The following is a 14,942-nucleotide window of genomic DNA, read 5'->3' on the forward strand; positions in this document are numbered from 1 at the left end:
GTTGCACCTCGGCTTGCAAAGCGTTGTCGTCGTGGACGCGAGGAGGATGGGGCAGCAGAGCAAGAAGAACGCCTGCGCGAGCGGGCACGTATGGTTCAGGACGAGTAGCAGAACACTTGTGGGATATGCCTGGAGGCCCAGAGCACGCACATTTTTGTGCCATGAGGTCATCTTTGCGTGTGAGAATCATGCTACAGCTCAGTGGGGGGGGGGCATGTGGTCGAGTCCTGTCGCGGCCCTCCGTTGCGCAGCTGGCGCGGGTCTGGACGCAGCACGCACGCCCCGACACATCGCGCGGGACGGTGCGCTTAGGGCGGCCCGTGGGGAGAGATCTGCGATATGGTGGGGGGGGGGGTGAGACGTGTCCGTTTTTGATTATGAGATGTGTAAAAACACAAGAAATAAAGACATTTGCGGTCCCGGAGAGAGCGGAGTTGGAGTTGCCACCTACCGATGACGCGAACTCCCCGAGCCGAGGCACGGACGTCGACGACGGAGGGGACGGGGAGGGTGACAGCGACGTCGAGGTTGACGCAGCCGTATCGAGAGCGCCACCCAAAAGGAGGCGGACAGCCATGGAGGTCACCGAATGCGAACGGCACGATACGAAAAGGCAGGGCGAGGCGGATGGAGAAAGAAGTGCCGAGAAGGCCCCATGCCCATGGTGGAGGGGAGGGACGGGAGGACGAAAGAAGGGCGAGGAGGACGAGCGGCCCGCACAGACCGCGAGCAGACAGCGCCTGCTGGCCATTTCGAGACATTCGCAAAGAACGCTAGCTACATGGGAGGGCTTCGTGAAGGATGGATTGGAAAACATTCGAACAAAGAAGAGGCGACGGGAGGAACCGGCAGAGGATGCAGTGACGTGACACCCCCCCCCCTCACACACACACACACACACACACACACACACACACACACACACACACACACACACACACACACACACACACACACACACGCACACACACACACACACACCGCTCACACCGGGCCTTGCACTTTGAATGCCGTGGGGCTCCTGTCGTTAGACGTGGAGACGCGAGGGTTGCCCCCCCTACCCCTCCCGCGCGCCGTTTGAGGGCCTACCCACCCGCACACGATTTTTCGTTCACCTAGCTTATTCAACATGCCGCGGGGTCCTTTACATCAACGCACCTTTCAAGATTTCAGCGTTTAATAGCGTCGAGAGTCTGATCCGCCGACCCGTCGGCTCTCAGTCCTCGCCGCTCAAGGTCAAGCTCACGTCGGGCCGAAGCCCGTCACTCTCTCCCTAACCCTAGCATTCTCCCGAACCCTAGTGCGTGTTAGTTGCCTCTGTGCTTTCACACCTCGCCCCGTCGTGTCCGTCCCCATTGTGATTGCGGCCGTCCACGACTACGTCGTCTAGAGCGCCACGATTAAAGCTTTGACGACTGTCTTGGCTGGCTGTGCTTCCACCATCACGTCTTTGCCGACAGCCATCCTCTTGCCAGTCGTTCTGCTGGTTTCTGCCGAATCTTGATGCAGACTGTCTGCTGTGAGAGAGAGTTGTTTTGTTTAAATTCTTGATGCAGACTTCCGGGATTATACGGACTTTCCTGTGCTTGAGCACTTGGAAACATCAATTTTCTACACGATTCATCAACAGAGAGAAACCTGCGTGCTTGTAACAGATGCTTTCTTCAAATGGTTCTGCGTCGATTTCTTTTGTTTAAATTCTTTCGTCGTGTGTACCGCGTCTCACCTTCATCACCTAAAAGCCCGCGGTTCCCTTTCGGCTCGGCCGCAGTTGTTGCGAGATGGCGCATGTGGTCTCAGGGTTGTGATGCCGAGCGGGGGTGAGAGCTGGCGAGGTACGTGCACGGCGGAGCTGGCGGGGTACGTGCACGCGGTGCGCGTCGGCGCGGCGGGCCGCGCGGCGATCCCGCGCGTGGCGAATCTGACCGGGGCCGAGTTTGCTGCGTACGACGGCCAGCTGCCCGTGATCGTGGAGCGCGGCTACGACGCGCCCTGCTTGGCCTGGACCTGGGAGAAGCTCCTCGCGGCGCATGGCGAGACGCGCTTCGCGGCCACGGCGGCCACAGGGAAGGACCGCGAGGGGCTCGCCTTCCCCCTTTCGGCGTTGGACACGATGCGGAAGCACGTGACCCCGGACCAGTGGATGTACGTGATGGACGAGACCGTCACCCAGCGCGTGCCGGACCTGCTCCGGGACTGCCCGCCACCCCCTTTGCTGGCGGCGGAGGACTTCTTCCCTCTTCTGCCGGCGGAGGTGCAGAGCTTCCCGGCCTTCTTCCTTCTGGGGACGGAGCACTCGGAGAGCTCGATCCACGTCGACCCCTTCAACTGGACTGGGTCGAACCTCGTTCTCTTTGGGCGGAAGGAGTGGGTCCTTGTGCCCCCGGGGGCGCATGACCAGGAGTTCCGGCCAGCGCGGACAACCAGCGGCCTGCCGCTGCCGAGTTTCAAGTACCAGGAGACGAGTCGGCTGAGCTTCTGGAGCAAAGAAGGGAGGAAGGTCCTGCAGCGGCTCCGGAAGAAAGCCCCGGTGTACGAGGGCTCCATCGGCCCCGGGGAGTACCTTGTGATCCCGAGTGGGTGGTGGCACCAGGCGCGGAACACAGAGCTGACCCTCGCGATTGCCGGACAGACTTGCAACGCCGCCAACTTCCGCTCCGTCATCAAGGAGACCGTGCGCTTCCACGAGCACGAGAACCGCGGCCGCGCGTGGCCCGCCTTCGAGGACCGCGGGGTCTTCGCGACGCCCGGCCCCGTGCCGCCCGCCACCGCCGAGGCGGTCTTCCGGGCCTTCGCGGCGTCGATCCCACAGGACGTGCTTGCCAAGGGGCAGCGGCAGCTGCAAGACGAGATCAGCCAGGTCGAGCAAACCAAGAAGGAGCGAGGGCGGAAGAAGAAGAAGTAGCGGCGGGCGGTTCCACCCGCGATGACGAAAAACCCGGGCGACAAGAGCGGCGGGCGCATGCGCGTCGCGGCGGCACGGAGAGACTATCTTTTCCGTCTATAAGGATACGGTATTTGTACTGCGGCTGCGGCGGAACAAGATTGACTCGCGGAGATAGCGCTCCCCCGTGTGTTTTTGTTGGGACACAAACAGGCTACCCATCCCCCTCGCCGTCGTCTTCACACGCGCGGCGGCTCCTTCAACGCATACCTTTACCCTATCAACGCGGAAAAGCATCACTTCACCAACCCGTCACGCAAAGGGCACACGTAACTCGTTTCGAATCCGCGAGCCTCCAAGATTCCGAAAAAAACGTTTGCAATGATTATTCAGTACGCATTCGATCTCGCCCCAAGGCTCCACAGCCTTGCAACTGTTTTTGTCGCAACCATCGGAGTCCATAACGGTGGCAGCAAAGCCGGTGCGCAGAGGCGTGATTTCTGGTTGGTTTTAAAAATCTCTAAGGCGTGAGCGCGAGTCAAAACGAAGGAAATTTATGCCGAAAACAGCATATAAAGTGGCGTACAAGAAGGCGGACTACGCGCACGCCCTCTCGCGCTCGGACACCGACGTGCAGATGTACCTGTTCGAAACCTTCGGCGGGTGGTGCAACGCGGTCAAGCGGCTGTTCTACCAGATGAAGGACAAGGTGCGCAACAAGCTCTCGAAGCGGCAGCACGAGGACGAGGCGAGCTGGTCGACGCGGTCGTGGCTGTCGCTGCAGGCCCAGCGCATGTCAGTCGCGCTGCAGCTCGCGGCGGCGGAAGAGATTGCGACCGAGCTCAGGCTCGCCGCGGCGTCGGAGGACGCCGCCGTCGCCTAGACTCCCCTGCGTCACTACGTGCCTCCCCGTCTTTGTAGCCTGGCGTTTGTGCCCCGTTTGTGCCGCGTCCCGTGCCCCCGAGTTCATTTTATATTAAAGTGAGGGACAACGGATCCATCCAGAACAGAACACGGCGCCGACGTGGGTCGCGCAATGTAGTCTCGCGCCTTGCGGGGGAGCGGAAAAGAGCACGAGCTGCAAGCAGCGCCATGCACATGTTCTTGCTCCTCGCGCTCCTGCCCGGGCTACCGGCGCTACCAACCGACTCCTGGTTTGAGGTGTACAGGACATTCGACGAGATTGTTAACTTTATGGATGATACCGACTTCACCTCCAGAAATATAGCTGGGCATTCTCACGAGGGCCGAGAAGCGAGATGTGCTCGTGTATCAGTACGGCGATCCTATCAAGCCTGGTCTGCTCGTCCTGTGCACCGTGCACGCGCGGGAGTGGATCTCGGCAATGGCGTGCCCTTGGGTGGCACGACAGCTCGCAGTAGGTGATGCTGCCATTCTGCAGACGTACGCCGTGTACATCATGCCAGTCGTGAACCCGGACGGCTACGCCTTCTCTCACGAAAAGAACCGATACTTTCGCACCAACCGGCGGCCGGGCAGCTACTACGGTGTCGACTTGAACCGCAACTTCCCTCGCCACTGGAACAGCTGCAGCCAGTGGCAACGCTGCTCGTCCGGCAGCGTGGGCGCATCCTCGCAGACGTACCGAGGGCCATCTCCGGGGAGCGAGCCAGAGACACGTGCCGTCATGGCCGTTGCCGACGAGATTGAAGCTACCCGGGTACCTCCGGCTTGGTACTCTTTCTCGACATTCACTCCTTCTTCGCTGTCGTGAGTGGTCGCTACGACGAAGGGTGGTCGGCGAAGGGGTACTCGACAGAAGGCATGACGAGCCTGGCTGGACCTCGCCGACGACACGACGGCGTCCCCCACATCTTCTCGCGGCCGGCGACGAAGCGAAAGATAGGAGACTGACCGAGGCCTTCCTGCAAACGCCATCCCAGTTTTTTATCTACATGCACATGCACATGTGTACTTTGACTCTTCCTTCCTTGCCCCCATCGCCCCACCATCGAGAGTCATTTGACCCCCGCCCCCCCGCGGTCGGTGTGGCAGTCAGCTTTGCTCAGCAAGGCCACCCAAGAGCGGAGACTTCCAACACGGAGACTTCCAACACAGAGATGGGTATCGACACACCATTATGTACATCATGTCTGATTGCTACAAGAGCTTCAGGTCTCTGGCGTAGAGGCGCGCGACACCTCATGATGGCTCCTTTAGCTCCCGCCTCACAGCCGCCTCTTACCTTACCTTACCCACGAACGAGGACGCGAGGCCCGTGCGCCACCGCCGGGCTAGCCACCTCGTCGCTCATGAGGGGCTAGCCTCCTCCCCCGTGCCCGCTGCGCCAGACCCCCACCGTAGCAGAAGATTATGTCCCCCACCCACCGCGGCCCCGCAATCCCCCCAAAGCTAGCTCCGGGTCAGTGGCCGTGCCCCGCACCGGCGGTGCTGCAGTGCTGATGGTCGAGAAGCACGAGACCGATTGCCACGGTGCCCACGCAAAAGGCGGCGAGGCAGAAGACACGCTCGGCGGCGCTTTGCACGCCCTCATACACGCGGGGCATGCACTCCGCCGCGCCAACTTGGAGGTAGACGCCGCCGCCAAAGGCGAGGAGCATGCCCACAGCAGCGTCGTCAATGGACATCGAAAAGATGAGGACTGTGCCCCACAGCACGCCCGTGCCGGAGACGAAGTTGAGGAGGAGGGCGAGAGGCACCTTGAGGCCGCCCTGAGCGGAGTTCGTCAGGATGAGGAAGTCGGAGAGTTCCTGCGCAATCTCGTGGAAGATGGTCGCGGCGGCAATGCTCCAAGCCAGAGAGCTGCCGCAGTAGCGGAAACCGGTGGCTATGAAGATGCCGTCGCAAAAGTTGTGCATCAGGTCGCCGATGAGAACGCCGCTCAAGACGCGAATTCGGGTCGTTGGGTCCGGCGACGGTGATGGACTTCGATCCACCGGGCACGGGTCGTTTGCCTCCACCTTGCGGCAACAGCAGGTGAACAGTAGGCCAGCCGGGTCTTGGGAGGGCGAGCGGCGTGAAGCGCCTTCGCTGAAGGAGCTGGCGGCCAGGACGAAGCGAAGGAGATGGACGGCCAGTTCGAAGAGTGAGGGCGCGATGAAACCGAGCAGGACCATTGAGCCCCAGCGGGCGGTGACAACCGACTCGTCTTTGCTGGAGGTGCCGACGAGGTGGGTCGCCTCGAAGAGGATCAGGTAGAAGGCGGCGGCGAGGAGCGCGCCCGCGGCGAAGGCCGACATGATTATCAGGAAGCGGCGCTCGTGCCGGTGATATAACTTGCGCAGGCCGGGCCCCAAGAAGACAACGCCGGAAAGGGTGATGCAGTTGACAGCAAAAGCGGCGCCGATGCCCTCCGCCCACGGAATAGGGTCGTCCGGCGCCTCTGGAAGCTCGGCAATCGGCTCGACGTTCGCGCCGTCGAGCGTCTTGAGGTAGTGCGAGTCCTGCTCAAACGTGATTGGCAGATTGTCTGCGAAGACGCCGAACTGCCGCCCCGGAACTGCCATGCGGTACGTGGTCTGCCAGACTCCCTCGTCAAAGATGAGGTCGCTGCACGCTTCGGCGCGCAACGTATCGCCGTCGTGACGCTCGTCGCACGTCGAACTGAGCAGCAGCTCTGCCCGGCTGCGTGCGTCTTCAAGAGACGCGACCGTGGTCCCGTTGAGCTCGAGGACGACCATCCTCATGCTCGGCGCGGCGTATGAGCCATCAACCTTCTGGGAGATCCATCCGAGTGTGGGAGCCTCCGTGATAAAGCTCCCGGCCCACACGAGCGACATACGGTGTAGCGGCCTCGCCGACACCTTGTTTGGTTTTTCTTTTCTTGCCTTGTGCGACGAAGTCGAAACGGGACCCTGCCTGGACAGCGCCGGGTTTTGGGCCGAGTTTTTTATTTGAGCTAGACCTCGTTGTTAATAGGAACACGCGAAGGCACACACAACATGACGCCAAACGCACGATTGCACGCTCCGCACCGCACCTCGCACCCGCGCCCGCCGCTCCCCCGATCCCCGCCCCGCCTAGGTGGGAAAGAGATGAGGAGATGGGACAGCGAAGGAGGAGCCCAAACACGCACGTATTGGAGGGTTCAGTTGTGCGCCACGCTGCCCGGCGTTTCTCACTTTCCGGGACAGCCCCGCCCTTGTGAGGCAGGAAAGTGACGGCTACCCCGTACGCCCTGCGGCTTCTACCCCGACGCCGACCGCCCATTCCCCCCTCCTCGTTCCCCCCTCGGCGAGCCGATGACCGTTGCCTCTGCCCTGCGTGCCCCCCCCCCCCCCCCCCCACCCCCACCTACACACACACACAACAGTCACGCTCCACAAACCAGGTTCTCCACGTCCGGCGGGGCGAGATGGGCCACACACTGGCGCTGCTTGCCGACGGCCTCGTTCACCCCTCCGGCGGCGGCGGCACCTTGACATGCAGCGAGTGGGATGAGCGCGTCGAGGCTATCGGAGGATGAGTACGAGGCGTCCAGCAGGACGAGAGGCGGCACGCCTTCTCGCTCAGGTGCGAGTACGACGCGGCCTCCGGCAGCCTCGTACGCATCCGACCGGAGCGCTAGTAAGTCGCCCATCGTGCGTACAGGCGCGAACCGCGAGCACGGCACGAGAATCGCAGCCGCCTCGGCGCCGAACAACTCCAGCACCGCCCCCACAGTGGCCTCGAGCTCGTAGACCGGTGTTGAGGTCTCGTCGTGTGGGTCGACCGTCGTCAGATTAGGCGCCACACTCAACGATATATCTCCTTGCTTGAGCTTCGCTAGCTTCCTGTGCAGCGCCCGCAGGTCGAGCCAGAGGTTATCCGTAGCGCGGAAACGGTGGCGTGACACGTCATCGAAATGGTGCTGATCATTCTCTGGGCATTGCGCCGACGCTCGAAGCAGCAGGCCGCTCGTCGCAGTTCGTCGTGCGAGATGGGCGCCCTCCCTCTCAGAGTCCGTGCGCCGCGCAACCTCCAGTAGCAGCGGCTCGCCCCGATGAGCAAACCACGTGAGCAAGGACTGGTCGAGCGTCGCGACGGGGTCGTGCGCGTTGGAAACAAACGCGTACGCGAATCCGGCGTTGAGCAACTTGTCCAACGCACCACTCCCGCTCATCGCCGATATCACACCGCCGTCGCCCGGCGGGCTCCACTCGAGGTCGCGCCTGGGGGCTGTGCCTAGTCTCCCCCCCTTTCCCCACCCCCTAACAGTGTTTCTCATCTGCGGGGGGGCAGCTAGAGCTGTCAAACGTTAACTTTGGGCCTAACAGTTGCACTATTGTTGGCTGAAATCCTCAACGTTGTTCAAGTGTTCTCCCCAGCCCAGGCTGTTACTGTTTGTTACTGTTGTTACTGTTGTTCAGTGGTCAGCAAGCAGAAAATGCCAAAACCCGGGTAATACCCGAAAATACCTGGGTTTTTCCAGGTATTTTCGGGTATTACCCGCACTGGACGCTGGAGATCGTCGTGGGTCACTGCCAGGCCTTCCTTATTGTTGTTCAGCTGGCCTAACGTTAGCTACTGTTGTTGGGGAGCCCCACTGTTGTTCTGTTGTTACTGTTAACACTAGCAACACTGTTCAGCTCTTAACGTTTGACAGCTCTAGGGGCAGCGGGGAGGGAGGTGTGTGTCGATCTGATTGGAGCGGCCGGGGCGGCGCGGGGAGGGGGGGGCGGGGGGGGGGCGACGGCCGGGGGGCGCCAGCCGGTTGAAAACGGCAACCCCGCCCCTGCCTAGACGAGTACAGCTAAAGAGTACCCGCGGGGCTCCCCTTGCGGGGGAGACCTCCCTATAGCTAGATGGACAAGCACGGCCACGGGGAGCCTTTTATCATACAAAACCGTCATGGCGACGGATCAATACTCGGCTTTAGGCCGCCCCTCTCAGTCTCACGCCAGGCGAATGCGCGATGAGTCCATCCACATGAGCACGGACTGGCGGCAGATAGGACACTGCTCCATCTTAGCGGAGCAATCGGCGCACGCGCACTGATGCCCGCAAGGGATAGCGACGTGATCCTTCGGCCGAGTGAAGCATACTGTGCACGTGGTCTCGCCGCCCAGGGTGGACTCGGGGACCGCTGCGCGACCCGTGTCGAAGTTGGCGTCGGCTAGCGAGAGCGCCGCAACGGGCTGCTCCTCACTCAGCAGAGGGTCGCCAGTCGACCCGGCGGGAGGCGCCTGCTCCTCCGCTGGGCGCCTCGCCTCGTCCTCCAGCCTCGCGCTCTCCTCGAGCGCCGCTGCCGGCTCCGCCTCCTCCCTAGCCGCCAGCGCTGCCTCATCCTCGGGCAGCCCCTGCGCAGCCGCAGCGCCTCCCCCGCCACCCTTCCCCTTCTTCTTCTTCTTCTTCTTGCCCTTCTTGCTCTCCCTGGCGCGCCCCGCCTCCTTCTCCGCCTCCTCCTCCGCCAGCAGCGCCTCGGCATGCCGCGCCGCCTCCGCCTCTGCCGCCGCACTCTCCACCGCCCTCGCCGCTGCCTGCGCTGCCTCCTTCGCCGCTGCCTGCGCCGCCGCGTGCTCGAGAGCGCGCACGCACTCGGCGTGGGCCTCCCTCTTGGCCAGGTGAAGTGCAGACTTGCCGTCCTCAGTACGCAGCGTTGTGTCCGCGCCCGCCCGCAGCAGAAGACGCACGGTGGCGGGGTGGCCTTGGGCGGCGGCGAGCATCAGCGCGGTGCCGCCGAGGTGGTCCTGCAGGTCGGCATTCGCGTCGCGCTGAAGGAGCAACTCGATCACTCGCTCGTGGGCCGTCTGGGCGGCGAGTATCAGCGCGGTCTGGCCATGGATGCCTTGCGTGTTGACCTCAGCGCCGCGCTGAAGCAACAGGTCGGCTACCCGCTCGAGGCCGTTGCGAGCGGCGGTCATGAGCGCAGTGCGGCCGACGCTATCCTGCTGGTTGGCATCCGCACCGCGCTGCAGCAACAGCTCGACCACTCGCTCGTGGCCGCTGCCGGCGGCGAGCATCAGCACGGTGACGCCGCTCACATCTACCACGCAAGTCGCATTGACCCGCCCGCCGCTGTCGAGCCACGCCAACAGCTCCGCCTCGTCGCCTTTGAGAGCCGCGCCCATCGGGAAGGGTGCCCAGGAGCCGGAAGAGGCCACGGTCCTCGCTCCCGCCGCCGCCTCGCCCAAGGAAGCGCCGCCCGCGTCACCCGCTGCCGCCTCGCGCTGGACCGCAGTCACCTCTGCGATGTGCTGCCGGAAGGCCTCGACGCACGCGGCGTGGCCGCTCTCCTTGGCCAGCTGCAGCGCGGACTCGCCGTCCTCAGCGCGCAACTTTGTATCCGCGCCCGCCCGCAGCAGGCGGAGCACGGTGGCGGGGTGGCCGCTGGCGGCAGCGCCCATCAGTGCGGTGCCGCCGTAGCTGTTCTGCAGGTTGATCTCAGCGCCGCGCTGCAGCAGCAGCTCGACCACCCGCTCGTGGCCGTTGTTGGCGGCGTGAATCAGCGCGGTGACACCGAAGCTGCTGTCCTGCAGGTTGACCTCAGCGCCGCGCTGCAGCAGCAGCTCGACCACCCGCTCGTGGCCGTAGCGGGCGGCGGTCATCAGCAGCGTGACGCCGCTCGCATGGCTCGACCTGCTGGTCGCATTGACCCGCCCGCCGCTGTCGAGCCACGCCAACAGCTCCGCCTCGTCGCCTTTGAGAGCTGCCGCCACCACCTCACTGGGTGCTTCCTCCGGCGGCATAGCTGACGAAGAAGGTATGCGCCGCGCCTCACTGGCCCCTCGAAACTCGTAGACCGCCTTCCTCAGCGCCTCGAGCCGGCCCTCGCCCTGCATCACACCGTGATCAATGCCGACCCGGTCTGCGATGCCCTCGAGCTGAGCCTCGGTCTGGCCCATGATCGCCTCGCGCAGCGGGTCGGCGGCGGCGCCCATCAGGAGCAGGAGGAGGAGAGCGCGAGCTGGCCCCTTTGTCGTGGGCGATCTCAAAAAAATAATCGTCCTGCGAAGAATGCGAAAGGAACAGGCAGACTCCCTAGGGTAGGCGACGGCTAGCGCATCACACTCCTCTCCTTAAAATCCCTGTGTGGTGGCGGCGTGCCGTTCTCCCATCCCTCCCTTAACACGCGCGCCCCACCGAAACTGTGGTGGGCGCGCTGCGGCCGCACGTCTACCTCCGTCATAGTGCCACGACGTGCGGCCTAGATTTAGCACACGCGCCTCAGCTCGCAAACACTCACCCATTTGATTGTCACTGTCCGTGAGTGCGAGATTAGGGCTAGCCGCAGGCAGCTAGCCCATGAGGAGGGCGTCCATTCTCGCTAGTGTGTCACTCAAACGCGTTTCTCTGTAGGTGAGCTGCTTGCTGCTGGCGCCAGCTGTGCGACACTCTCAGCCGAGCTCTGAGCCGCTCCTCGCCCCGTGTCGTAGGCCATTCGACGGCTCATGCGCTAGGTTCGCCCATGGCAGCGTGCGGCTTGCCGCGCGTCGCTGCCGTCTTGCTCGCGGCAGCACCAGCTCTGTCGCGCCCGCTGCCGCCGCCCTCGGCCAACACGGTCGCGCCGGGTCTACCCGGTGTCCCTCTCGCCGTCGCCAGCGCGCGCAGAACCGGAACCGCCGACGAAACCGCCTATAGGTGTGCTACGCGCCGAGGCACCGTCGGGCCGGCCACCAGCCGTCGCCGCCACCACACTCGCTGCCCTCGGCTCCGCCGCCCTTGTGCGAGCTGCATCGCTGACATATTAAGCTACGTGTGAGTCACTCTCCGCCCTCGGCGCGACTAGTCAGCAGTAGCGAGTGTGTGCGTCGCTGCTAGAGCCGGCCGAGGCAGTCCCGAGGGCTCCTCGCAGCGACTCGAGCGGGTCCGAATTCACTCGGCGACCGGTAAACTAGCGACGGTGTCACTTTTCAAAGACGTACGTAACACGCGGACTGCCTCCCCCACCGTGCGATTGCCTTCAGTGGCCGCCAGACGTCCGGACCGCTCGCTTCTTGTGTGCAGCAGAGGGATTGCTGGCGTGTGGCGAATGCCGCAAGTGGCTTTGGTGCTCGCGAGCACCCTCGCATACCCTTTCTTCGGCCTAGGGCCAAGCCTCCGGTCCCGTGCCGCCCACATGTTGCCCGACTTGGATGCCTGAGGCACGGCTGTGGCCGGTAGTGCACGAAAAACGAGAAAACAGGCATTTTCGATTTCGCCGACTTTGCCCATTAACCCTCCTACGCAGATACGACAAAATACGTCTGCTCATGGCGCCGAGCCCTGGTCTGGACACCAGATCGGCCCCCCCGCCCCTAACATTAGCCTCCCAGCCGCTCTGTCGGCCATAATGTTAGGGGCGGGGGGGCCAAAATCACGCAAAACCATCTGCGTAGGAGGGTTAAGTTCCCATGGCAGCGCACGAGCACCAGGCCCTCCAAGGAGGCGGTGGCCTGTGCTTGGGCGAAGTCCATGTCTGTGGCCCTTTCCTTCTTTTTTCAGTGGTTAGATCCTCCGGGAATGTACGTAAGAGCGATCCGAACGTGGTATTCGGGTGATTAGATCACTACAACGGTCAAACTCTGAACGAGATGGGATTCCTTGACAGCCATTTATGTGTGTAAATCGCGTAAAGAGGCGGTGCGCTTCATCGCCGTCAGCCAGTACCAGGCGGGCGCCTTCCTCAACGCCGTCCCCTCACGCCGCGACTTTCGTATCCCGACGTGGGCGCTGCGCATCGCCGTCCAGCGGCGCCTCGGGCTACCACTTGACGAGGCGCTCGCGCGGGGCGCGCCGACCTGCTCGGCGCGCGGCGGCAAGGTGCAGGACCCGTTGGGCGACGCGGCCAGCAACATCGGCCGCCTCGGGCACTGCGGCCGCCACAACAGCCTCCTCGCCGCCCTGGCCAAGGTCATGCGGAGCGTGTGGGGCATGCTCGTCGAGGTGGAGCCGCGGGACCACCTCGGCTACTCTAACGACTACCGGCCCGACGTCTCGGTGGCGGGCGCCGGCCGCTCGCGCTCGCGCCTCATCGGCGACGTCAAGTTCAAGGACTCGCTCTCCTCCAACCCGGAGGACGTCGGCCAGCGAGGCGCTTTCGTCGGCCTCGGCAACACCGAGCCCGGCACGAGCGCGGACGTCTTCGGCCTCGAGCAGCGCGGCGCTGTCGGGGACGGCGACTTCAGGCCGAGCGACGGCGGCGGCTATGTGGCGTACAAGAAGGCGGACTACGCGCACGCCCTCTCGCGCTCGGACACCGACGTGCAGATGTACCTGTTTGAAACCTTCGGCGGGTGGTGCAACGCGGTCAAACGGCTGTTCTACCAGATGAAGGACAAGGTGCGCAACAAGCTCTCGAAGCGGCAGCACGAGGACGAGGCGAGCTGGTCGACGCGGTCGTGGCTTTCGCTGCAGGCCCAGCGCATGTCAGTCGCGCAGCAGCTCGCGGCGGCGGAAGAGATTGCGACCGAGCTCAGGCTCGCCGCGGCGTCGGAGGACGCCGCCGTCGCCTAGACTCCCCTGCGTCACTACGTGCCTCCCCGTCTTTGTAGCCTGGCGTTTGTGCCCCGTTTGTGCCGCGTCCCGTGCCCCCGAGTTCATTTCATAAAAATCACAGTTCTTTAAAAAAAAAAAGAGGTTTTCGCCTTGTGCTTTTGTGTGCCAAATCCTTTTGCGATAGGTCCAATCGGGCGGCATGCACGTGGAGCACTTGGAGTGCAGTGTGACTGATGTTCGAACAGGCGCACAGGCGACGCCCAGGCGCGACGCGACCAACTCTTTTTTTTTCTCGCTGTCCTGCAGGTTGACCTCAGCGCCGCGCCCAGCAGCAGCTCGACCTCGCGCTGCGAAACAGAGCCGGGCCGCGCCCAGCAGCAAGGGCGACTCAGGAGAATGGACATCAGTCACAGTCACGAGGACGTGCTTGCGCTCGACAAGCAGATTGAGGAGCTCAAGGAGTGCAAACCGCTCTCCGAGGCCGAGGTGGAAGTGCTGTGCCAGAAGGCGCCGGGCCGCCCGCCAGCGCAGCCGCGCCCCGCCGCCGGTCAGCTGGAGCGGCGAGCGCGCCCACGCCGACTGCGGACGCGTGCGCAGGCGCGCGAGGTCCTGATGGACGAACCGAACGTGCTCACCGTCGCGCCACCGATCATCATCTGCGGCGACATCCACGCGCAGTACCACGACCTCATCGAGATCTTCCGGATCGGCGGGCCGTGCCCCGACACCAACTACCTGTTTATGGGCGACTACGTCGACCGCGGCTACTACTCCGTCGAGACAGTCACGCTGCTGATCACGCTAAAGGGTTCGCCGCCCCACACCCCGCCTGCACCGCTGCCCGCATGTCTCCCAGGGGCGGCGGCTCGACCGCGCTGGGATCGGGAGACACATCTGTCGCGGGTCCTTTGCAAGGGGTTTAATAGCTCGCGCGAGCTACGAGAGAGGAGGGGAGGGGGGAGGGAGAGAGGCATACCCGCAGTCCTGCTCCTGCATGAGGGCTGTGTCTGCCTCAGCGTTCCCCACCGACCCGCCCTCCTCGGTAACGCGGTCGGAAGGACCGAACCGCCGCCGACCGACCCGCCCGCCGCCGCTGACCGCCGCCCGCCGCCCTCGCCGCCGACGCCGCCCGCCGCTGACGCTCGCCCGCCGCCCCTGCGGCGCAGTGCGCTACCGGGAGCGCATCTTTCTGCTGCGGGGCAACCACGAGTCAAGACAGATCACGCAGGTCTATGGCTTCTACGACGAAAAAAGAAATTCCGCGGCTTTGACACGTTTTTTTCTTTTTCGCAGGTCTATGGCTTCTACGACGAGTGCTTGCGCAAGTACGGCAACGCGAATGTCTGGAAGCTGTTTACCGACCTGTTCGACTGCCTACCCCTCGGCGCGCTCGTCGACTCGCAGATCTTCTGTGTACATGGCGGCTTGTCGCCGTCGGTGGACTCGCTCGACCAGGTGCAGCAGCTGCCGCGGGAGGACGACACGCTGAAGACACGTCCACGACACGTCCACCGACTCGGCCACGACATGCCCGCAGGTGCCGCAGCTGCCGCGGGAGGAGGACACGCTGAAGACACGTCCACGACACACCAAAGAGAGGGAGAGAGGGAGAGAGAGAGAGATAGAGAGAGAGAGAGAGAAAGAGAGACAGGGGAGAGAGAGAGAGAGAGAGAGAGAGAGA

At 63.6% G+C, this 14,942-nt stretch overlaps 5 protein-coding genes across 5 annotated transcripts in view; 4 read left to right on the top strand and 1 right to left on the bottom strand.

Annotated features, from left to right (window-relative positions):
* Positions 1 to 1,766: 1,766 nt before the first annotated feature.
* Positions 1,767 to 3,103, top strand: EMIHUDRAFT_445368 (hypothetical protein). Its single transcript, XM_005768980.1, has one exon. It carries the CDS (start codon positions 1,808 to 1,810, stop codon positions 2,903 to 2,905), a length of 1,098 nt encoding a protein of 365 aa, XP_005769037.1. The 5' UTR covers positions 1,767 to 1,807; the 3' UTR covers positions 2,906 to 3,103.
* Positions 3,104 to 3,982: 879 nt separating this feature from the next.
* Positions 3,983 to 5,143, top strand: EMIHUDRAFT_244883 (hypothetical protein; the record flags this gene model as incomplete). Its single annotated transcript, XM_005768981.1, has 5 exons — positions 3,983 to 4,045; positions 4,161 to 4,486; positions 4,558 to 4,622; positions 4,901 to 4,969; positions 5,112 to 5,143. The coding sequence occupies 5 exons, from the start codon at positions 3,983 to 3,985 to the stop codon at positions 5,141 to 5,143; spliced, it is 555 nt and encodes a 184-aa protein (XP_005769038.1).
* Positions 5,144 to 5,268: 125 nt separating this feature from the next.
* Positions 5,269 to 10,725, bottom strand: EMIHUDRAFT_118927 (hypothetical protein; the record flags this gene model as incomplete). The annotated part of the gene is made up of 5 exons (XM_005768982.1): positions 5,269 to 6,579; positions 6,846 to 6,885; positions 7,234 to 8,072; positions 8,929 to 9,249; positions 10,588 to 10,725. 5 exons carry the CDS (start codon positions 10,723 to 10,725, stop codon positions 5,269 to 5,271), a joined length of 2,649 nt encoding a protein of 882 aa, XP_005769039.1.
* Positions 10,726 to 11,118: 393 nt separating this feature from the next.
* EMIHUDRAFT_445370 (hypothetical protein) lies at positions 11,119 to 11,718 on the top strand (the record flags this gene model as incomplete). The annotated part of the gene is made up of 3 exons (XM_005768983.1): positions 11,119 to 11,143; positions 11,221 to 11,355; positions 11,426 to 11,718. Coding segments are annotated over 3 exons (281 nt in total), but the record flags the coding sequence as incomplete, so codon positions are not given.
* A 1,858-nt stretch (positions 11,719 to 13,576) lies between these two features.
* EMIHUDRAFT_445372 (hypothetical protein) overlaps positions 13,577 to 14,942 on the top strand; it is a 3,532-nt gene continuing 2,166 nt past the window's right edge. Inside the window, exons 1-4 of the mRNA XM_005768984.1 lie at positions 13,577 to 13,768; positions 13,859 to 14,069; positions 14,428 to 14,489; positions 14,555 to 14,788. Of these exons, the coding sequence (XP_005769041.1) occupies positions 13,658 to 13,768; positions 13,859 to 14,069; positions 14,428 to 14,489; positions 14,555 to 14,788 (618 nt within the window). The 5' untranslated portion in view covers positions 13,577 to 13,657. The remainder of the gene's footprint in view (positions 13,769 to 13,858; positions 14,070 to 14,427; positions 14,490 to 14,554; positions 14,789 to 14,942) is intronic.

The sequence above is a fragment of the Emiliania huxleyi genome, assembly GCF_000372725.1.
Source record: "Emiliania huxleyi CCMP1516 unplaced genomic scaffold EMIHUscaffold_437, whole genome shotgun sequence".
Lineage (NCBI taxonomy): Eukaryota > Haptophyta > Isochrysidales > Noelaerhabdaceae > Emiliania > Emiliania huxleyi.